Raw genomic sequence first — 18883 nt, 5'->3', positions numbered from 1 at the left:
ACTGATGTAATTCTTCTTTGCTAAGCAAGATGCTTTAAAATACCAGGTTTTTATAATTTCCCCTCACCTCTCCTCCACTAGCAAATTTCTCCAGTATAGAACATTAAGAAGTGGAAATCCTGTCTAGTGTATACTCAGTGCTCAGTCACCTCCCTCAGGCCACTTCCATAGGTTCTAAGTGAAATCTTCAGTTAGACAATCTTGATGCTTCCCTTAAGATTGAATCAGTGTATGATGGAATAACATTCAGAATTTTTCACTGATAGGGGTACCAACTCATGTAGTAATCAGAATCTGCACCACTTTCTTTGTATTACTATTTAGTGCTACACAAACTCAGGGCATCTCCTCTAACTTTTAACAGCAGCAGAATCTTGATTCACCTTACCCCATTAATGCCCTTTCAGAAGACTTCACCAAAAGGATGTTACCCAAAACCTCCTATGTACTTTCCATCTACAATGTAGAGCTTCAGTGACAGTTACCCACACTCTGCTTCTTTAATACATCCTGTGTGTGCCAGATGCTTCCATTGATCTAGGATCACTTAGCTGGTAAAATTAATTAAGGATATTCCCTAGTCTCCCCCACATCAGTGACTGCTGCTTCCCTGTTTCCAGGGATTTTTGGAGACAAACTAACATAATCAAGGTATAAGTGAGAAAAATAATAGCATATGACAGAGGCTAGAATCAGCTCTCCTGCCAAAACAGAAAAAGAAGGAAGAACTTGTGAGGAAAACCTCCCCAAAGAGTTCACCTAGATGGATGCTACCAAGGAATGGTGACAGAAAATTAAAGGTAACAGAGAAAGGCAAAGAGTTAAAGCAGCCAACATACTACTTTGAGAACCATGTCCACCAAATATCTGAATACTTAGCCAATGCAAAACACAGCCTTGTTCAAAAACCTTCAGAGACTCCTTATTGCCTATAACAAGAGTAACATTTGGCCCATGGCTTGTTTTTGTATGGCCAGCAAGTGAAGACTTTTTTTTTTACATTCTTACAAGGTTGTAAAGAAAACAAAGTGCAGTAGAGACCATGTAGGCTCTGCAAAGCCTAAAATATTTGCCTCTTGGTTTGCTAACTCTTGGCCCATAGCATTGGTTCTCAAACCTGCATATGTAGCAAGATGACCTCTGGGAAGCCTGTTTTAAAATGCAGAATTCTGGGCTCCATCCACCAGATATTCAAATCCAGTAAGTCTGGTATGCAATGCCAGATCTACATTTTAGCAACACTCTGGCTGTTCCACAGGCCATACTTTAAAAAAAAAAACAGTGATCTTCAAGTTAAAGTCTATATTCTTTACCCTGTCTTTTGAGGTCTGCCTGAAAGAGACCTTACCTCCTCTCTCCAGTCTCCTCTCTCACTACTTCCTGTCTAGGCTACTGTACTCGGTGATTCCCCAGACATGTCTCAGTATTCCCACCTCTCTGACTTTGCATTACTTTTTCCTAATTTAGTTTTGCTTTTTCTTCCAAGTTCTACCCAGGAGCTCAAATTCTAACACTAGAAGATTTGCCCTGACTACTCCAACCCCAGTGTTCTCTTCCCTCCTCAAGTCCTATATTGTTTATATCGCTGATTTGATATTTAATTATATATTGTCTTGTATTGTTAGTTAAATCTTTAATGTGTCTGTGTCTTCTCCTCCCATAGGAACTTTCAGTTCCTCCAGAGCAGAGATCAAGTTGTTTACTTCTTTCTGTCCTGCACAATGGCTTGAACAAACAGAACTCTGCATATAGCAGTGGTTCAGTAAAATATTTGTTGACTGAATGAATGATTATGAAATTCAAAACTATTAGTATCAGAGCTCAAGAATAGAATCAACTCTATTGAACCATGTAAGAATGAAATGACTGTCACCTGAAACCGTTCTTTCCATTTGCAATGTTATTTCTACACCATTTAGAGTTTCCTGCTTTAGCCAACTTTTATGGTGTGTTTCATTTCAGTTTATTTCCCCTCTTCAGCACCTCCCTTCCAGTGACCTCTGCCCCGCCTCCAAACTCTTACACATTTGGTTCATTTTAAATCTCCCATGATTCCATAACTAGCATCCTGTGGTGGCTTCACAAGCACTCTTAGCCTGTCCTCACCTTCCTTCACCTTCTTTTGTTTTCCTAACCACTGTTCTCTTTCACACCAAGCCCCATACCCTCCAGCTATCTGTCTCTGTCCTTTTTTTAAAGTATGATTTGCTAACAATACCTAATGGCATTTCCCATCAGAGGAGATACAAATAGCTACTAAACATAAAAAGTGCTCAACACTCAGAGAAAGGCAAATTAAACAAAATCATTTTTTCTGCCTAAGGTTAAAAAGAATAATAACACCCAGTGCTAGTCAGGGTGTGAGAAAATGGGAACCCTCATATATCACTGATAGAAGTGTAAATTGGTTACCAGCTTTCTGGATCAATAAATAATCAGGATTGTTATGAATTGTCCTTGTTTAATACCTCAGTCGCTAAGTTAAAATGCTATTTTAATATATTTTGTTTTGTTTTCTTTTGTTTACTTAATGCCTTGTGCCTGGAGCCTTTAACTGATTTTTTTTTTAATATATGAAGTTTATTGTCAAATTAGTTTCCATACAACACCCAGTGCTCATCCCAAAAGGTGCCCTCCTCAATACCCATCACCCACCTTCCTCTCCCTCCCACCCCCCATCAACCCTCAGTTTGTTCTCAGTTTTTAAGAGTCTCTTATGCTTTGGTTCTCTTCCACTCTAACCTCTTTTTTTTTTCCTTCCCCTCCCCCATGGGTTTCTGCCTTTAACTGATTTTAACTGCCTCCCTAGGGCAAAACATAAGGCTTGGGAAATTCAAACATGCCTGTGATATACAAATATAGTTAATATTTTTCTAAGGTCTCTTTTGGCCTCTAATGAAGACTGAAAACATTAAGCAAATGCAGCGACAGTTTCTTTATTTGACGTATAAAAAAGGATAGTACATGAATTTGCTAATAGTCCCTCCATTTTATAGACGGACTATCTGAATATAGTATGACACTATGTGATTCTGGGAGGAAAGGTGTGGAGGTGGGCAGTACATTTATCTGAATAAGCAGTGGCTTATAAGAGTTGTATCTTCTATCTCCCAGGCCTCTATACTAATTTTCTGCCTCTGTTAAAATGGAAAGGAGACTACTTTCTAGAAAAGTTCTTCCCACCACCATCTTTCTTCAAGCTTTAAAACTTTGTTATAAAGACACTATTAAGGGAAAAGGGCGGGACTCTCTTAGCCTTCCATGTTTTAGCAAGAAAAGTGTACTATAAGCTCCTTAGACTTTGGGTGAACTGCATTTATAACCAAATCTGTATCATAGAGAAGCACTTTATAATTAGGTTTTCACTACATAATGCCTAATGTTTGTATTGGTCATATTTTTCAAAGGGTTGCCACATTTTACTTCTTTGAAAAAAAAATCCCAAGAATTTAACTGGAACCACTAAAACAAAACATAAAACTTCCAAGATGGTGCCAGTCCTCTATTCAGCTCTGTTCATAATGCTTCAATTCTGAGCTTGAGCCTTCCCCACCCTTTAGAAGAGGTTGTCTAAGGGAGCCTGGACATCCTGTTGCTTGGAAAGGAGAAGTCCAGTTATAACTTTCCATGAATGTAAAAAAGAACCCCAAAACTTCACTGGGGGCCAAAGTTCTACCTCATCCTGTACCAACAAGAGATCAAAGACTGGAGGGGTTTGTTCCTTTTATTCCTCAGCTTGTTAGTTTTATTATTGCTATCCTCTCTCTTACTTCCCACAGCTACTTCCTAGCATTTCAGTTGTTGAAAATGGGAGTTGCATATATGAAGTGATTCTTCTGCTGTTTTTTTTTCCTCTGCTAGGTGTAGAAGATGCCTTCAGTTTCACCTCTAAAGTCATGACAGTGTCCCTACACAAATTCTCCCCAGGATTTTTCCCAGGCAAGTAATCTGTGTGCTCAGTATTACATCTGAGGAATAAATACTGCAGTTCTTCTATACGTCTCTTATATTTAATATCTGGATAGTTACATGCTATTAATACTTCATTGGTGCTACTTTATCCAAAATTTTAACACAGGTCATTTCAGGCAACAATGATAGGAGGAATATAATACTGCTTCTTTTTCCAGATGACTTTTATGGACTGTCAACAGACAGCTCACTTACACTTACTGTCTTATCACATAGGACAGTGTAACTGTGTAACTCCTAACATCCTAATAAGTGCAATGATATATTAATATTATATCAATCAAAGGCATATGAAAAGTCAAGCAAAGGAGTTAATCTTTTGTCTAACTTGATCTAGCAAAACGGAAACTAAGTTTTTTTCCCATTGTCTTAAGGTTTTCCTCTTTCCCCAACATTGTTTACAGCAGTTACTTCTCTATATTGTTTTTCTTAATTTCACACTCTTAGAAACCATAATTAATCTAAGACTGTTCTTCTACTTGGCCTTTTATTCTTTTGCATTCCTATCAGAATCCTTCAAGTTGTCTCATGCTGGTATTCTTAAAACTGTTCATGGCGCTCCTCTCTTTCACAGGAACAGGTGACGTGTCTGATGTTGGCTTAGGAAAGGGACGGTACTACAGTGTAAATGTGCCCATTCAGGATGGCATACAGGATGAGAAGTATTACCACATCTGTGAAAGGTATGGCAGTAACACTGGCCCAGTAACAAGTGGATTGCATTTCTGTAGGATGAAATGGCTCCCAATCTTACAGAATTCTTATTTTCAAGGAACAATTTGAGAGAGAAAAAAAGAGCCACTGTACACCTATGTCACTTTTCTATACTGCATACTTATTTGATCCCTTGTGTAGGACACCTGAGTTTTTGGAACAGAGCCACACTCTTGGTTTGATCTTACCTGCTGCCCCATATGATTAAGGTCTTCCCAAGAGCAGAGCTTTTAAGCTGTCCTGGGTTATCCCTTGCCTGCTACTTTCTTAGCTAAAACCTGTATGTATGTGATTTCATTAGCCTGAGAAGGTTCATTTCAGTTTCCCATTATGGAGATCTGCTTCAATCCACTGGTGTGAATATTAGAAAATTCTTTATTATGAGTTCTTGAGTTCTATCCTTTGTGTTAAAATTGGGGTCAGAAATCTGTTCTTTTGAAACTATGTTTAAGGATTCAATTATAGCCACTTGTAGGAGGAAGTTTGGTGCGGATATGTAGACCATTAGGGCTGAAAAGCCCTACAGAATGGGGCAGGAGGTAAACCCATATTCATTTGAGTTGAGATTGGTCAGGTACAAATTCACTGCTGACATTGGCAGTAGAGAGAGTGAGTCTGACTAAAAGTCAGCAAGTCAGCATTACTTAAGGTAAGTAATGGGGATCAAGGTGCTTTTGATTCCTAGCCCCACTCAGTTCAGATTTCTCCCAACTTCTGGTGGACACAGGGACTTCCCAAAGGAGTCTGCACTGGCCATCATCACTGGGAGTTGTATAAACAAAGTAGAAGTATTAAAAAATAAAAACTTTATAAAAATAGAACTACCCTATGAATAGAAATACCCAGCAATTACACTACTAGGTATTTATCCAAGGGATACAGGTATGCTGTTTCAAAGGGACACATGCATCCCAATGTTTATAGCAGCACTATCAACAATAGCCAAAGTATGGAAAGAATCCAATGTCCATCGATGGATGAATGGATAAAGAAGATGTGGTGTATATATATACAATGGAGCGTTACTCTGCAATCAAAAAGAATGAAATCTTGCCATTTGCAACTACATGGATGGAACTGGAGGGTATTATGTTAAGTGAAATTAGAGAAAGACAAAAATCATATGACTTCACTCATATGAGGACTTTAAGAGACAAAACAGATGAACATAAGGGAAGGGAAACAAAAATAATATAAAAACAGGGAGGGGGCACAAAACAGAAGAGACTCTTAAATGTGGAGAACAAACAGAGGGTTACTGGAGGGGTTGTGGGAGGGGGGATGAGCTAAATGGGCAAGGGGCATTAAGGAATCTACTCCTGAAATCATTGTTGCACTATATGCTAACTAATTTGGATGTAAATTTAAAAAATAAAATTAAAAGAAAAAGATAATTAATTAATTAATTAATTAATGCTTCAAAGGTGCCTCTTAGCTCAAGAGATTTGGCAAGCCAAGTCATCATGCAGCAGCTCTAGCCTCTTCATGATTTTGATCATGTCCCCTGGCTACCTCTGTATTGTCAGACTGAAAAGGCCTTTATTTTTGGAGCCTTATGTTGATGGTTTTAATTGCCTTTCTTTGTTCCCCTCAGGCCCTGTTCTGTCCTTCTTGAGATGCGCAGATCAGAGCTGCTTATGTAACTTTACCAGTGAAGATATCCTGTGGTTCTGTGTAAAAGGAAAATTATTTTGTTTTTCTTTTAATCCCCTTCTTGAGGGTGCTCAACATTTTGTTGTCCCTTTTTTGCCACAGCAGGAAACTAGGTTTTTCTCTTCAGTTTTCTGTCCACAGGGTTTCCTCTAGCTCTTTCCTGGGCCTTAATTGAAAAGTCAGCACCCATCATCCTGCAAGGATACTTTGTAATATCTGGCCTTCCCTAAACAGATTACCTTACACATGCCCCCATTGAAGCCCATAAAACCTCCTGAGATACACCTTTCTCCCCCATCAACTTGGCATTTAACTGCCTAGAAAAGCTGAGTATTATCCCAGTACCCACTCCCAAGTAAGTCTACTGCTCACCCTTCTTCAGTGAAAAAAATGTCTGTCTCTCCTTTATATTTTTTCTCTGTCCCTCTAAACCAATTCCTACTACATGACAAAAAAATGTTTAACTCCATAGTAATCCATGTTTAAAAATAGCCTTGATATCAAACTTAATTAGAAGCATTTAAAAAGTGAACTTAGGGGAGCCTGAGAGGCTCAGTTGGTTAAGTGTCCAACTTCAGCTAGGGTCATGATTTCGTGGTTCATGAGTTTGAGCCCCACGTCAGGCTCTGTGCTGACAGCTCAGAGCCCAGAGCCTGCTTCAGATTCTGTGTCTCCCTCTCTCTCTGCCCCTCCCCCACTCATTCTTTTTCTCTCTCTCTCTCAAAAATAAACATTAAAATTTTTTAATTAAAAAAACAAAAAATGTGAATTTATCCCCAAAGAAAAGATCCATGGAACATGGAAGATCACATATGATTTCCCTTTACAGAAACCCCACTCTAGTGTACAGGATGCCAGCATTGATTAAAGATTCCCCCAACTTGCTTACTAAAGTACCAGACACTCATCAATTTTTAGTTCCCAGGTCCCCTTAAGCCTCATGGAGCCACACCACCAATCTACACAGTGTTCATCCAGAATAACAGGTTCAGTTTTCATTAGAGGTACAGTAATTTTCCCCTTTGATTTCTTTCAGAAGTCAAGTCTGGTCAGGGCATTATGTGAGGGCACCTCTGATTCCAAGGTGCCAGGAAGGCTTCCTGACCCAAACATCTCTCCCATTTCCCATCTATTGACTAAAATTCCTTTAACAGGAAACACACTTTTATTCTACAATTAGAAATAGGCCTTAAAATGGAATTTTGCCATGATCTCTCCTCCTAACTTTCTGCCATAGATGTATGCTTTCACAGAGCTTTTCCTGATAGCAGATTGTGAAAGGGTTAGAGCATGAGCACGAGCACCCTGAGCATTCAGAGGAGCAGAAATTTGGTAAGTGGAACAGTAGAGGGAAAGAGGCACAAGAAATAAAACAGTCTGCCAACTGAATAGTTTTGCAGAGGGTCAGCCCTGGTAACTGTATCACTTAGTTCTAGTCATTATGTTTTTGACTACTTGTAGTTTGTTGCTTGGAAACAGTCTTGCCCATTTTCCATTATGACCTCTGACCCATCTGCTTACCTCACAAGCTATAGAGTGGTTTACTCATGTAAAAAAGTCACTCGGTATATCTGCTATCTCCTTTTAATCCTTTATGTTCCATGAGCCCACTGATTTTCTGACTCACTCCTTACCTGTGATAAATAAAGGATCTCTTATTGCTGGTTCACTTGAAAGATACTCTAATTTTCATTTGCCACTCAATTTCTAGTTTGCTCCTGAACTGCCTCTCCCTATGGAATTCATGAGCCTTTTTCCTTTCCTTCCCTTCCCTTCCCTGTCCTCTCCTGTCCTCTCCTGTCCTCTCCTCCCTTTCCTCTCCTTTCTTCCTATATGGCTTTTTCCTCTGCTATAGCCTTTCTGACTTTGCCAGCTATTCAGACAGGAACTTAATGGTTTCATCTTAAGGTTGAGCACACCCTGTTAATTTAAAAAAAAAAAAAAAGGAGGGGGGCGCCTGGGTGGGTCAGTCCGTTAAGTGTCTGACTTCAGCTGAAGTCATGATTTCACATCTCGTGGGTTTGTATCCCGCATCAGGCTCTGTGCTGACAGCTCAGAGCCTGCAGCATGCTTCAAATTCTGTGTCTCCCTCTCTCTCTGCCCCTCCCCTGCTCATGCTCTGTCTCTGTGTCTCTCTCTCTCAAAAATAAACTTTAAAAAAAGGAGGAGCTCAGGGTTTCTTTCTTGAAACCTTTACATGGACATTTTCAACACCAAAAGACTTTGAGTTCTATCTTATGTAAAAGATAATTTCAGTCAGAGATATGTAGGTCATTCAATACTAATTTGGAAGGACAAGGGTCACTGATTCCCAGAACCTTCCCATAATTTTCATGGGAGCCACTGGAGTTGGTATTATAAATAGAACCCTGTTTTAACTAGCATAAAGGAATATCAACATTGTTCTTGTAACTACACCTCTTCCTTCAAATAGAAGCTATTGAGCAAGTAGAGAAATGACAGACTTATATTATATTCTTGATTTATATGAAAGCCCACCCCACCCAAGTCAGCCACATGCACACATACACACAAAGTTTGATGGGAGAGGAAGGCTGTTTTGCCAAAAGGAGAGATTGCTGGTTTCCAAACTATGTCATCTGAAAGAGGAAACAGTGCTCCATCTATGTTAACCTGTTCTTGCTCTCTAATTGTATCTGAATGCAATGTGAGATAGTCTTAATTTTAAGCTATTACCTAAAACACTGTGTTGATGACTTTGGGAGCATTTATAGTTGAAGACTATGGAATAGAACAACAATGGCATGTACTTCCTTGCTGTTGGTTCAAGAGAGTTTTGAAAAATAGTAGGGTACTGCTCTGAAACTTTAAATCTTACAAAATGACCAAACTACTTGCCCACTGTGAACCGTTATAACATGTATGTAGTTTGAAGAAGAAATTCAGTGTTGTGCTCAAACTTCTAAGTTATCCTACCTATCATTTTATAGCCCTAACAACCAGAAAACATCCTTTACTAAATGTCCAATTAGTATATACCTCATAGGAGAGCTATATACATGGTGCTTATAATGTGTATGGATACAAAATATATTGAACTTGACAGTTCAACATTTTGAAAAAAAACTCATATTTTACTAAGAATATTCAACTATTAACTTGGTAAGATAATTAAATACAGACACTGCATAAATATTTCACCAAAAGAAAAACACATTGTTAAACAGACGTGACAATGAATAGGACTAATGAAAGGCTCTATTAAACAGGACTTTTCATTCTATAGCAGTCTTTACATCCACATATGCAAAACTTTGCTAATAAGAGCTATCAACCCAACCAAAGAAACAATCTTATTCTGCTGAACTAGGATTCCTAATAGTAGTTTATTAAAGTAAGAATCTACCTGTATTTGGTCCTTGGTCTGTTTACCTTGAGTCTTATGGCTTATATTCTATAGCTCAACATTGAAAGAAATCCTTTTTCCTCCTCAAAGACCACAGACCTAAAGAAAAATTTAAATTTTTTTAAACATTTATGTATTTTTGAGAGACAGAAAGAGAGAGCATGAGCAGGGGAGGGGCAGAGAGAGGGAGACACAGAATCCAAAGCAGGCTCCAGGCTCTGAACTGTCAGCACAGAGCCTGATGCGGGGCTCGAACTCACAAACAGTGAGATCATAACCTGAGCCGATGTCAGATGCTTAGCTGACTCAGCCACCCAGGCGCCCCTGACCTTTTCTTTAGAAAAATTCTAACGTCCCAGGAGTGAAAAAAATCTTAATGTTTTTGCCTTCTTTATTTTATGAGAGAAATATTATGCTACTGTCTTGTAAATAGTTTTTTTATAGCTCTTCAACTCCTAATTTTAAATGTTAATTCTACTGTGCATGGGCTAACCAGCATAGACTACACAGAAAGAACTTGTTCTCTAGGGCAACAGCAAGCTCATTAAAGGAATGGCTCATTTAAGCCTAAGTTTGTTTGTTTGTTTGTTTGGTTTTTTTTCTCCATGTAGTTCTATCAGTTTTCATTTTAAATATTTAGAGGTTATGTTATACATGTATGTAAAATTCCCATGTCTTCCTTGCAATGCTTTTTTTTATATATATATGAAATTTATTGACCAATTGGTTTGCATACAATACCCAGTGCTCATCCCAAAAGGTGCCCTCCTCAATACCCATCACCCACCCTCCCCTCCCTCCCACCCCCCATCAACCCTCAGTTTGTTCTCAGTTTTTAACAGTCTCTTATGCTTTGGCTCTCTCCCACTCTAACCTCTTTTTTTTTTTTCTTCCCCTCCCCCATGGACTTCTGTTAAGTTTCTCGGGATCCACATAAGAGTGAAACCATATGGTATCTGTCTTTCTCTGTATGGCTTATTTCACTTAGCATCACACTCTCCAGTTCCATCCACGTTGCTACAAAAGGCCATATTTCATTTTTTCTCATTGCCACGTAGTACTCCATTGTGTATATAAACCACAATTTCTTTATCCATTCATCAGTTGATGGACATTTAGGCTCTTTCCATAATTTGGCTATTGTTGAGAGTGCTGCTATAAACATTGGGGTACAAGTGGCCCTATGCATCAGTACTCCTGTATCCCTTGGATAAATTCCTAGCAGTGCTATTGTTGGGTCATAGGGTAGGTCTATTTTTAATTTTCTGAGGAACCTCCACACTGCTTTCCAGAGCGGCTGCACCAATTTGCATTCCCACCAACAGTGCAAGAGGGTTCCCGTTTCTCCACATCCTCTCCAGCATCTATAGTCTCCTGATTTGTTCATTTTGGCCACTCTGACTGGCGTGAGGTGATATCTGAGTGTGGTTTTGATTTGTATTTCCCTGATAAGGAGCGACGCTGAACATCTTTTCATGTGCCTGTTGGCCATGGATGTCTTCTTTAGAGAAGTGTCTATTCATGTTTTCTGCCCATTTCTTCACTGGGTTATTTGTTTTTCGGGTGTGGAGTTTGGTGAGCTCTTTATAGATTTTAGATACTAGCCCTTTGTCCGATATGTCATTTGCAAATATCTTTTCCCATTCCGTTGGTTGCCTTTTAGTTTTGTTGGTTGTTTCCTTTGCTGTGCAGAAGCTTTTGATCTTCATAAGGTCCCAGTAATTCACTTTTGCTTTAAATTCCCTTGCCTTTGGGGATGTGTCGAGTAAGAGATTGCTACGGCTGAGGTCAGAGAGGTCTTTTCCTGCTTTCTCCTCTAAGGTTTTGATGGTTTCCTGTCTCACATTCAGGTCCTTTATCCATTTTGAGTTTATTTTTGTGAATGGTGTGAGAAAGTGGTCTAGTTTCAACCTTCTGCATGTTGCTGTCCAGTTCTCCCAGCACCATTTGTTAAAGAGGCTGTCTTTTTTCCATTGGATGTTCTTTCCTGCTTTGTCAAAGATGAGTTGGCCATACGTTTGTGGGTCTAGTTCTGGGGTTTCTATTCTATTCCATTGGTCTATGTGTCTGTTTTTGTGCCATAAGTCTAAGTTTTTATTCCTTTAGGGAATTCCTTTGTCCATCTATACTGAGTTCCACTGCTATCCAACAAGGAAGAGAAAAAATATATTATGTCTCAGTAGTATATATTTATTGTGTGAGCCAAAATTCACCTCTCTGAAGTCACTCTGACCTCCCTACAAAAGAACTGAGCACCTCAAGTCATCTTAAAAGATTTTTTAAACATTAACAAAAGTAAAGTGGGGGAGCTATCATGCAACCTAGGAGATTTGTATATCTTTAAGTGTAATAACACTGTTTTATTCATTCATTCTGCAAATATTTATTGAGTGTCTGCTTTATGCTGGCACTGTACCTAGGTACTGATGGTGGTAAACAAGACAGATTAGGCTCACATACCGGGAGCACTTGCCTGTGCCAGGAATTGCACTAAACATTTATTTGATCCTTTTAATTTGATCCTTATAGCAATGTATAATCTACAATGCCTACAAAGGTAGGTACTCTTAGTCCCATCTTAAAAATTAGAAAACTAGAGCTTAGAAAAATTGATTTGCTTAAGGTCACACAGCTAGTAAGTGGTTAAGGCAGAGTTTGAATCCATGTGTATCTGCCTGTTAACCATTCGCTACCATGTCCCCAAAATGTCATCTAGAAGTATGAATTTTTTCCACAAGGAAAAATTACCATCCCAAAGACTTCTTGGAAACTTTTATCTTAGAGGATTACAGAAAACCCCTTAAAAAAAGAAACCACTTAAGTTTATGCAAATGAGCTGCATGATTTGTAGTATACATAATTCATTGTGTTTATGTTTGTGAAAGTGCAACTTAGGTTTTGGGTGAAAAATAGAATCTCCTAATCCTGAGGATTTAATTTATAATTTTATGGATAGAAAACAAGAATAAATAATGCCAGATTTCACTTCATAGGTTTTATTTTTTTAATGTTTATTCATTTTTGAGAGAGAGAGAGAGAGAGAGAGAGGGAAAGAGGAAGAAGCAGGCGGGGGGGGGGGGGGACAGAGGAACCAAAGTGGGCTCTAAGCTCATAGCAGTGAGCCCAATGAGGGGCTCAAACCCACAAACTGTGAGATCATGTCCGACACTCAGGCAACTGAGCCACCCATGTGCCCCTACTTCTTAGGTTTTAAATTCCTAATTAAAGTTTGAAAACATGGAGATCCTGTAAATCTGCTTTTTCCTTTGTTTTCAATGGAGAAAATCCTGAGTTTCTGCTTTAGAAAGTGAGTAGTGTCACCTGTCATTTTAAAGAGGTCTTGTCATGAAATTACATCCATTTCCTATGTGGTTTTTTACATTGGTATTGCTAAAGATTTTTAACATTATGCATTTTTGCAACTGTAGGCATAATTTATATCATCTCTTGGTCTTGGCAGAAGGCCATATCTACGTATAAGGTAGAGATTCTTCATCCATGCTATAAGCCATTCATCCAATACCAATGGAATAAAATGAGAACCAAGGGACATTACTAAAGGACATTTAAGTGAAATGTCTCCATTCACTATTGACTTTTAATGTTAATATTTAAAGAAGAGATACTTTAATGATGATAAGTCTTCCTTTCATCGTAATGATACATCATCTAGAATTTATCTTCCACTTGGGACTCCAAACTCCTTATCATTCAATTTTACAATGAGGTAGATTGATCCTCAATGAAAGAGTGAAAGAAAACCCAACAATTATAGCCTACTGCTTTGGGCTTGATGATATGGCAAAAGCAATACAAGTACATGTTCACACATAAATATTTTAAGCAATACAAATATTTTAAACTTTTTGTTAAGTTTATTTATTTATTTCTGAGAGAGAGGGAGGAAGGGCAGAGAGAGAAGGAGAGAGATAATTCAAAGCAGGCTCCACACTGTCAGCGCAGAGCCCAACACAGGACTTGATCTCACAAACTGTGAGCTCATGATCTAAGCTGAAATCAAAAGTTGGACACTTAACTTACTGAGCCACCCAGGCACCTCATAAGCAATATAAATATTTTTAAATTCTCTTTCATTTGATGAGAATGGAAGAATTCTCTAGAAATTTACATTTAAGAATGAATATTTAGATAGCCTGACATTTTTATCATAATCTGAGAGCTGGTAAAAATTCTTTACAAAATTATTCTACTTCTCTTCAGTTGGATCACAGCTACCACCCTGATCATCACTGGCTCACTTTGGCCCAGTGAAAAAGGCAACAGGTGCTGCTAATTCGTTTTCTAAGCTTTACGCTTTGAAGTCAGCCCTCTATAAGTAAGATATTTATATTAAATGCTTTTGTTCTTTTTGATAAACTTCTATCCTGCCTCTAAGTGTATGGCAGATGTAAAATTGCCTATTGTTTCTGGAAGATGGATGACTCAGACACTAAATTAAATTCACTGTTAATGTTAACCACAGGTGAAAATGAGGCCAAAGTGGGCCATTCTTTTATTATTCCTAGTTTGATGTGTCTTTTAAAATGTTAAATTCAAAAGATTTTATGTGCCTAAGAATATAGGATAATTTGGAGGGAGGATACTGAGTTCAATTATCTACATTGTCCTATACCCTCTGTCAGTGAGCTCACCCTGCCTATCCCCAGTACTTAGTTAGGGTTGCAGTGGAGAACTATTTTTTCCCTGACTGATCATTTGAGCTTTAAATCCAGGTGGTTAGAGGGACAGTTCTTCTATTCTTCTACTTTCCCTCTTGGCCAGTGTCTTTCATGACCAATTAGTTCCTAAACTCCTGCACCAAGTAGCCCTGACACTGTGACAGCCCCCTACTCCAGTAAACAGTCTTCACAGGTGATATTTTTTTTCATTTAAGTCAAAGACAATCTCCTGGAATTCTATGGGTTTGTTCTGTCACTCTGGTGTGTACCTTTTCTTCTCTCTTCTTAGTGCTGAATGATCCCTACCCCCTGGAGAAAGTGACCTGATTCTTCCAGAGCAGTTTAATAGGTTCTGATGCTAGAACAAACATGCTCTGAAACTATTCAGAAACAGGAAGACCCTGCTTGTAAATGGAAATCCAGAGCTGCTCTGAAAAGAATTCTAAAATTGACAGTATCTGTGCTTGATAGAATGTTCTGACATCAGAATCATATTACTCCTTTCATCTGCTGTCCACCATGTAGTCCCTACCCCCATCCTAATCCCCCCCAAAATATTCTTTTATCACTGCTCTGTCCCTTCAGTCTGGCCTACAAAAACTACCCTTTAGGCTTTGCTTTCACATGTTCTAGCTTTGCATGACTGTGCCTGACACTGCCATTCACACAGCAGGTGCCAGCACTGATGACCTGCCTCGCTGTGTTCTGTTGACATGAACTGCACAGAGATTAGGTTAAATCTGGTGTCCCCCACCTGACAAAAAAGCCCGATGCTATGTTTGGCTGAGCTTTGCTCTCTGTGCACTGTTACCCACTGCAACATCAGGAAAGAGACATACCCATTGGTGCTTAAAGAAAAACCAAAGAAAAGACTCCTCAGAAAATGCCATATTGAATAACCTGCTATCAAGTTAACAAGTGAAAGGGTATGTTTATGTGCCAGGCACTAAAGGCAATGTGTTTGCCTAGAGACTATGCAAGTGCAGCTGAGGAGTGAGCTGGAGGGAAAGGGTTTTATGTGTACCAACTCGAAGCAGAAGAATCCTGAAGAGAAAGGTGATGGATGTAGCAGTGGGGGGGGGGGTCATATAAAATATATTAGGAATGAAAGAAAAATATCTATCCTATTTAAATGTAGGAAAACCTCACTAACTCAGCCTAATTAGAGGAAAATCTGTCTGAATCATGGAATATTTTTAAACGCATTTTTATTACTTTCAAGCACTGGACATGCTAGTAATTCAAACTAGACTAACAGCATCATACAGCACCTCAGGGAAGGAGCTTTAAGAATCATTGGCAATTAGCATATCAATTATTTGTATGTAAGTGGATGTGCACAAAGTGCACAAAAAGTTTATTCTCTTAAGTAGGACAAACATTCCCCAGTGCAATCCTGTTTACACCATTAATTTGCTTAGCTATCCCTTTTTATGCCAAGATAGATGTATGTAAGACATGCTTATTTCCTCAGGGAAGAATGAATCGCTTCTCTGTGTTTAGTCCAGTAACTAAGAAGCAGAGCACCACTTGATTGGTTTGGGATTTCCAGGATATGGAGTTTTGAATTTGCATACAGACTAGAGAGATTTCATATGGAGAAGGTCTGGCAGCCATTGCTAGAGACCCAGTTTCCCCATCTGGATTTCATTGAAGTGATCTGGATTTCATCAAGCAACAGGACACTGATCCTAAATGATCTACCAGACACTCTAACATAGACATGTTTAAAATACATCCTGCCCCAGAAAAATAACTGTTAAAATATGATGAGTTGGAGTTATTCTATGTGCAGTACTTTAAAGTAATAAAAATGCATTTCTTTTTAAGTCCCACAAAAACCATGCAATGTCAAGTTAATGATGAAAATCAATCCCCAAACTGTTTCTCACACACCTCATTGTGTGACGGCATTGCAGAAATTTCCAATCATCTGGGAAAGGATATTTTATTTTGATGAGCTGCACCAGGTGCTAACTATATGGCAGGATTTCGTCTTTGAATCTTACAGAGGCCCTCCTCGGTTGAGAAGAGTGAGGGAAGGGCTAGGGGCATGTTTATTGTTAACAAATCATGATTTTCTACCAAAGTTTGAAAATCAGAGCAGTTGAATTGAAAAAGAAGTATCAGGTATATAGGGAGTGTAGAAAATATGATTAGGAAATGAGAAACAGAGATACAGGCCTCTATTTCTATCCATACATATTAAACTATGCTCTAGGTAAATTGTAAAGTCTGCAAGACTTAGAGAGTAAAAACTAAGCACAGAGAGCATGAGCACAAGCAGTAAATATACACACAAATGTTGCAACTACAGTTTGGAATGATTCCAGCTCTTTCCTTTCCCCCAACGGCATCACTATCCAGGGTCTGCAAAGGCCAAATAGCTGTTTGGCTTCCAATCTGATTTTTTGCCCAAGAAATCAGAGAAGTCGGTTTCAATTTTAATAATATATTCTCCCAACTTCTATCTAACAGAAAGGCACTTGTGTTTCTGCCCCTTCTTAAAGTGAATTTATTTTTGGTGAAAGGTAATAGATTGGCAGCACTGGAAAAGGAATTACTGTATTCCCAGAACAGCTATAACTGGGCAGTGACACTATGAAATTGCTCTCTGCCTTTGGGGAACATTAGAGTACTATTTGGGAAGTCACTGCTATGGTGTGCTGTGCTGAACTCAACAGTATCATAGTAGGCTGAAAGAATTAGCATGGCACTCAGAGGGCCTGACTTAAGGCCATTCATTTATTCATTCAACATTAGGGAGTGCTTATAATGTGTCTGGTGCTGGGAGAAGACTTTTGCAAATGTTCTATCATGTAATCCTCACAATAATCCTGGGAGGGAGAGAATAGTCTTGTTTTACAGAGAAGGAAACGGAGGTTCAGAGAAGTGAAGTGATTTGTCCAAGTTGCTATACAAGCACTTTGACCACAGGTGCAGTGTTCTCCCTGAACCCTGAACCCTGTGCTGTGGAGGCTGCATAGAGGATGGATGAGACATATGCCCAAATAATGTGACACAGAGCAGAATGCAATATGTGCACTATGTGAGTGGTCCTGGTGGTTGCAGAGCAGTGAAATGTCCTACCCCAGAACAAATTAAGATTTATTAGTACATCTAGCCTTAGGATTTATATTCTCTAAGTCTTCTTCCATTTTGGTTTTGTTTGGTTTTTTGGTTGGTCTGTTTGTTCTAGCTTAGCTCTCCAAACCAGCCTGCCTCTTCCACACACTACCCCCTGCCCAGATAATACACACTCTGCTTTCTGGGGCCTCTGGCCTTTCAGAATAAGAGCTGAAGAGCACTGGGATTGAGTGAAAAGAGCACTGAATTCGAATTAGAATTAGATAGAATTACAATTCTAATTCTAACTCTGATGATTCACTTCAGACTACTGGTAAGGTCCTTTACTTCTGAATGACTCACTTTCCCCTGTGTGAATAAGAATGATTTATTCCAAAGAGGTAAAGAGATAAGTAATAATAAACTAAAAATAGTGCACGGCCCCTTTGGTTGCCAAGATGACATATATAACTAATGAGTAGAATTACAACAAGGCATGTTAGAAAGAAATGCCAATTAGAATTCATGTTTCTATATAATGGACTCAGCCGTGAGAGAAAAGATGCCCATGTAAAATGTTAAGAAACTGCATTTTGACAAATATCATATAACTTCACTCATATGAGGACTTTAAGACACAGAGCAGATGAACACAAGGGAAGGGAAGCAAAAATGATACAAAAACAGGGAGGGTAACAAAACATAAGAGACTCTTAAATATGGAGAACAAACAGAGGGTTACTAGAGGGGTTGTGGGGGGGGGTGGGCTAAATGGGTAAGGGGCATTAAGTAATCTACTCCTGAAATCACTGTTGCACTATATGCTTATTAACTTGGATGTAAATTTTAAACTTTTTTTTAAATACTCTGTATGATACCATTAAAAAAAAAAAAGAAACTACATCTTGAAAATTAAAACAGCCAAAGGGGGTATGATGATTGATTGTTGGGAGTGGTGGTTGGTTAGGGGGTTGAAGTTTGTTTTATTTTGTGGCTTTGGGTTTTTTGTTTTGTTTTTTGTACTAAAGATGTTAATGAAACCAGTATAGTTTGTCTGATGCTAAAACCAGACAGAGAAACATAGGAAATTAGATGTCTTCTGATGTCTTCTGAATATGGCCAAGAGGCACCCATGGCCCCAAACAAACTCTCACTACAGGGAGCCCCTCACCCAATTCTCTGCATCACTGAACCATTTGTAAAAAATATTCAGGAATCACTGAGGCATTTACCATATGCTACATCCCCTGGAAGGTTGAGTGTTTGCAGAATGAGTCAGCAGTACCTGAGTTGAGACAGGATTGAGGGAATTTAAAGAAAACATACCTGTGAAAAGTTGAAGAGCTCCCATTTGGGACTTGATTAGTGACACTTTGGGTCCTCAACACAATACCCCTCTGAATCCCGTCCAATGCAATAGGTTTAAAATTTA

General features: G+C 38.8%; 1 protein-coding gene across 3 annotated transcripts in view; it reads left to right on the top strand.

Moving 5' to 3' along the window:
- The window catches only part of HDAC8 (histone deacetylase 8), a 228833-nt gene that overhangs the window by 63213 nt on the left and 146737 nt on the right, over positions 1 to 18883 (top strand). For all 3 annotated transcript variants that reach the window (XM_043569860.1, XM_043569862.1, XM_043569861.1), the window contains 2 exons: positions 3862 to 3939; positions 4547 to 4655. In XM_043569860.1, coding sequence (XP_043425795.1) covers positions 3862 to 3939; positions 4547 to 4655 — 187 coding nt within the window. The remainder of the gene's footprint in view (positions 1 to 3861; positions 3940 to 4546; positions 4656 to 18883) is intronic.

Source organism: Prionailurus bengalensis, chromosome X (assembly GCF_016509475.1).
Source record: "Prionailurus bengalensis isolate Pbe53 chromosome X, Fcat_Pben_1.1_paternal_pri, whole genome shotgun sequence".
Classification (NCBI taxonomy): domain Eukaryota; kingdom Metazoa; phylum Chordata; class Mammalia; order Carnivora; family Felidae; genus Prionailurus; species Prionailurus bengalensis.
This window is presented reverse-complemented; position numbering and strand designations above follow the sequence as displayed.